Genomic DNA, 3655 nt, shown 5'->3' with positions numbered 1-3655 from the left:
AATTCTGTGCTAAAAATTTGGTATAAAAATTGTATTTTTAATTGAGAAATGCAAGTTTTAGTCTGACTATTGATATATCTAAATACTGTTGCTTATACTATATTTAAACAAAAGTAAACATTTTCTTATATTATCAATAACTGTCTTTATGAAAAAAAATTAAATTCGTACACTTATTGCTTTTGTTTTTAATAAGCTAAACTTCAAGTTTCTTAATTCGTACATAAAATACAATTTTCAATCCAGTTTGGCAATATTAAAATTTTTCAACAATACCTAAGCTCATATATTTTAGGAATATTTTTAAAATTTCTAAATTTAAGTAAGGATTTTAAAACACAATATTTCTTAAACTTTTTAAACTATTAATTGAAGATGTATTTGCAAGATTAATAGTTCATCTTACGTAAACTATAATTGTGATTTTATGATATATCATGATATATTTATACCCGCTACCCATAGGGTAGAAGGGTATTATAACTTTGTGTCGGCAGGAAATGTATAAAGTATATTTATTCTTGATCATCGTCAACAGCCGGGAGAATCTAGCCATGTCCGTCTGTCTGTCCGTCCGTATGAATATTTAGATATCAGAGACTATAAGAGATAGAGCTATAATTTTTGTTCGACAGCATTTGTTATGTTTGCATGCAGACCAAGTCTGTTTCAAATTTCCGCCCCCATAAATTGACAAAACTCGAATAACTAGCGTTATTTTAAAGCTAAGGTCGAATTTTTCTATATTCAATAATAACTATGGTCTTTGTGATTCCTGAAAATTTGGTTGCGATCAGATAAAAATTGTCGAAGTTATTGAAGAAATATTGTTGTATGGGCAAAAACGCCTACTTACTAGGGGTATATATTGAATGTAGTACCATATCAATATACCAAATATACGATTTGGTATAATTTTCGTATTTATATGGTATATTCTACACCATAATATTTTTCTTTTATTCAAAATGGCTTTCGCAGTCGAGCACACTCGGCACAGTTTTGTTGGTCGAATTCATCTGTAAAATAAGAGGAAAATAAATATACTTATAGCACCCACTATAATACACTGCTTTGTGTAATTATTATTACCTTTTCATCAACTAATGTTGCAAAAACATAATTTGTTATGTATTATTAGTAACATTTATGTTTAGATAAGAAACGAATATGTGAAGATCATTTCCTGAATTACATTAATATTCAACGTTGGACTGAAAGGATATATACGGGATAATCATTCATAAGTTTACCGACGTTTAAGTATTTGCACCTCTATAGCGTCTAAAAGTTTAAAATTTGCTACATCAAAATATACAATAAATGCATTAAAAAACTGATCTATTTCCATTTAAAAAATAAATCGCGGCATTAGATAGTCGATCATTTTATTTTTCAGAACGCAATTTCTTAATGCACCAATTATATATAAATAAATACATAATTGAGTCAAATATGGGAATTTCAGCTTTTCAGTTTATCACTTCTTCATCGCTTTTTTTGGGGCGAATTAGCATCTTAACTTCCTTAAGTAAAATGAACTTATAGTCAAACCAAAGTAGATCTGGCCCATATGGTGCATTTAAATAACTGCATAAGAAACAACAAAAATCTATAATTATATACATAACTTCGAAAATAAAAATTTGAAATATTTACCCACGAGTACAATAATTGTACCACCAGCCACTTTCATACAAGTCTGCGCAATTATCATAATCATTTTTGTCGTTGTCGTGATCGAATGTTGAGAATTTCATGTTTTCAGACTTTCTAATGTCATCAAAAATACGAGTTCCACTGAATTCACCCAAACTCAGTGCATATCCATTATCTTCATCAGATATTTTGAAGTCGTCATAGCGAGCGTAGTACGTTCTTCCATTCTCATCAACCAAATGTATGTAAAGTTCAAAACGCTGCAAGCTCGTGATACGATGTATTTTCTCTAGACCAAGAAAGAAATCACTTTCAAAAGAACCGAAACCTTTGCGATACGTTGCCCAATCCCTATTGAAATTCTCATCTCCCCTAACTCGTTGTTGTATTACAATCCATCCAGGTCCAGCTAACTGACTATCGCACAAAACATTGAATAAACCTATGCCAGAGACATTGAGTTGATTAACTCCTGGATATTCTCCGAAAGGGATGCATGTTGTGGAATTTAATTTATCAAGTTCAGATTGACTTAGCTTAGTTTCACATTCTGTTAACTTCAATTGAATCTCTTTCTGTTCTTCTCTAATGTTCTTTGATGTGCTATTTAATTTGTTGATTTCTGAACGACATAACTGAATATCATTTTCATGATTTATTAATATAGATTTACTCTTCTCTAATTCTAATTCAAGTGTTCTCTGATGTTCTGTTTTATTTTTAATATATTCATCTTTTTCAATTAAACTAGAATTAAAAGATTTTATTTGAATTTGACAATTTTCTAAGTATGTGGATTTATCTGTTAGTTGTTCTTTTAATTTAAGAATAATATTTTGTTGTGAAATAATTTTAGATTCAGATTTGTCAACTTTATTTTGACACAATTGCAAATCGTTTTCCCCTTTGATTACTTTGTTTTTATACTCAGTTAATAGAGCTGCCTCCTTCATGAATGTTTCATGAATTCTTACAATTTCATGATACTTTTCCATAAGATCAGAATTTAATTCACTTATCTGCTTTTCCTTAGTTTCACTTTGTTCTAATTTATTTCTGACCTGTCTAATAATATCGAGCAAAGGTTCTACAGTTCTTTGGTCTGATTCATACGTCTGACAGGAAGAAAACGTATACACTTTAATCACTATTCTTCTTAGTATTATGTCTTTAATCTCACTTCATCTACAGTTGTTGTAGCCACCAAGAATATTTGAAGGACCATCAGTAATAAAACTCCGTTAAATTTTATTCCGCCCATTTTAAATGTTTCGACTGCCCGCAAACAAAATGAATTTGGAACTGAATATTTCGTTAAAGTCAGTGCAGCCGATGTGGATTCCGCTCAATAGATCTGAACGAGAGAGGTCACGTAATGATAACCTAGAGTCTCGGCCTAGATTCTATGTCAGCAGAAAAGATTTCAATGTCGAATGATTGTCTGGAACTTTTTTTAAATTCGAAAAAAAAAATAAAATAAAAATATAAAAAATGTATAGCATCAACATTGTTTTCAATTTCTTTCCGTCGCGTGTTGACATTGGGGTCAATCTCCGAAGTACTCGAAATTATGCCCGAATACTTTCAAAACGACAATGGAATGCATTTTTATTAATACATATGCTGACAACTATTTTGTTAGCAAATTTAAAAACAACTTGATTAAGTTAATAAGAGTATAATTATATCCGCTACCCATAGGGTGAAGGGTATCATAAATTTCTGCCGGCAGGAAATGTATGTATCAGGTAGAAGGAGGTATCTCTCCACCCTATAAAGTATATATTTTCTTGATCAGCGTCAACAGCCGAGACGATCTAGCCATGTCCATCTGTCCGTCTGTCTGTCTGTCCGTATGAACACCTACATAAATCTCAGAGACTACAAGAGATAGAGCTATATTTTTCGACAGCATTTTTTATGTTTCTACACAAATAAAGTCTGTGTCGTGAATTTTGGTATATATATATACTACAATAATAACTATGGTCTAACT

General features: G+C 30.8%; 1 protein-coding gene across 1 annotated transcript; it reads right to left on the bottom strand.

Annotated features, from left to right (window-relative positions):
* Positions 1-1413: 1413 nt before the first annotated feature.
* LOC132791197 (fibrinogen-like protein 1) lies at positions 1414-2992 on the bottom strand. Its single transcript, XM_060800032.1, has 3 exons — positions 2840-2992; positions 1660-2774; positions 1414-1590 (listed from the first exon to the last, which is right to left on the bottom strand). Exons 1-3 carry the CDS (start codon positions 2918-2920, stop codon positions 1473-1475), a joined length of 1314 nt encoding a protein of 437 aa, XP_060656015.1. The 5' UTR covers positions 2921-2992; the 3' UTR covers positions 1414-1472.
* Positions 2993-3655: the final 663 nt, after the last annotated feature.

Source organism: Drosophila nasuta, chromosome 3, assembly GCF_023558535.2.
Source record: "Drosophila nasuta strain 15112-1781.00 chromosome 3, ASM2355853v1, whole genome shotgun sequence".
NCBI classification, from domain to species: Eukaryota; Metazoa; Arthropoda; class Insecta; order Diptera; family Drosophilidae; genus Drosophila; species Drosophila nasuta.
The sequence above is the reverse complement of the archived record's forward strand: the minus strand, read 5'-3'. Positions and strand labels throughout refer to the sequence as shown.

Excerpts from the sequence above, each read along its gene's own strand:
- LOC132791197 (XM_060800032.1), bottom strand. The coding sequence starts at position 2,920 with ATGGGCGGAATAAAATTTAACGGAGTTTTATTACTGATGGTCCTTCAA. Across the intron at positions 2,775-2,839 it reads CTACAACAACTGTAGATGAA|ACGTATGAATCAGACCAAAG; the intron begins GTGAGATTAAAG and ends TCTTCCTGTCAG. Across the intron at positions 1,591-1,659 it reads TACAATTATTGTACTCGTGG|TTATTTAAATGCACCATATG; the intron begins GTAAATATTTCA and ends TTTCTTATGCAG.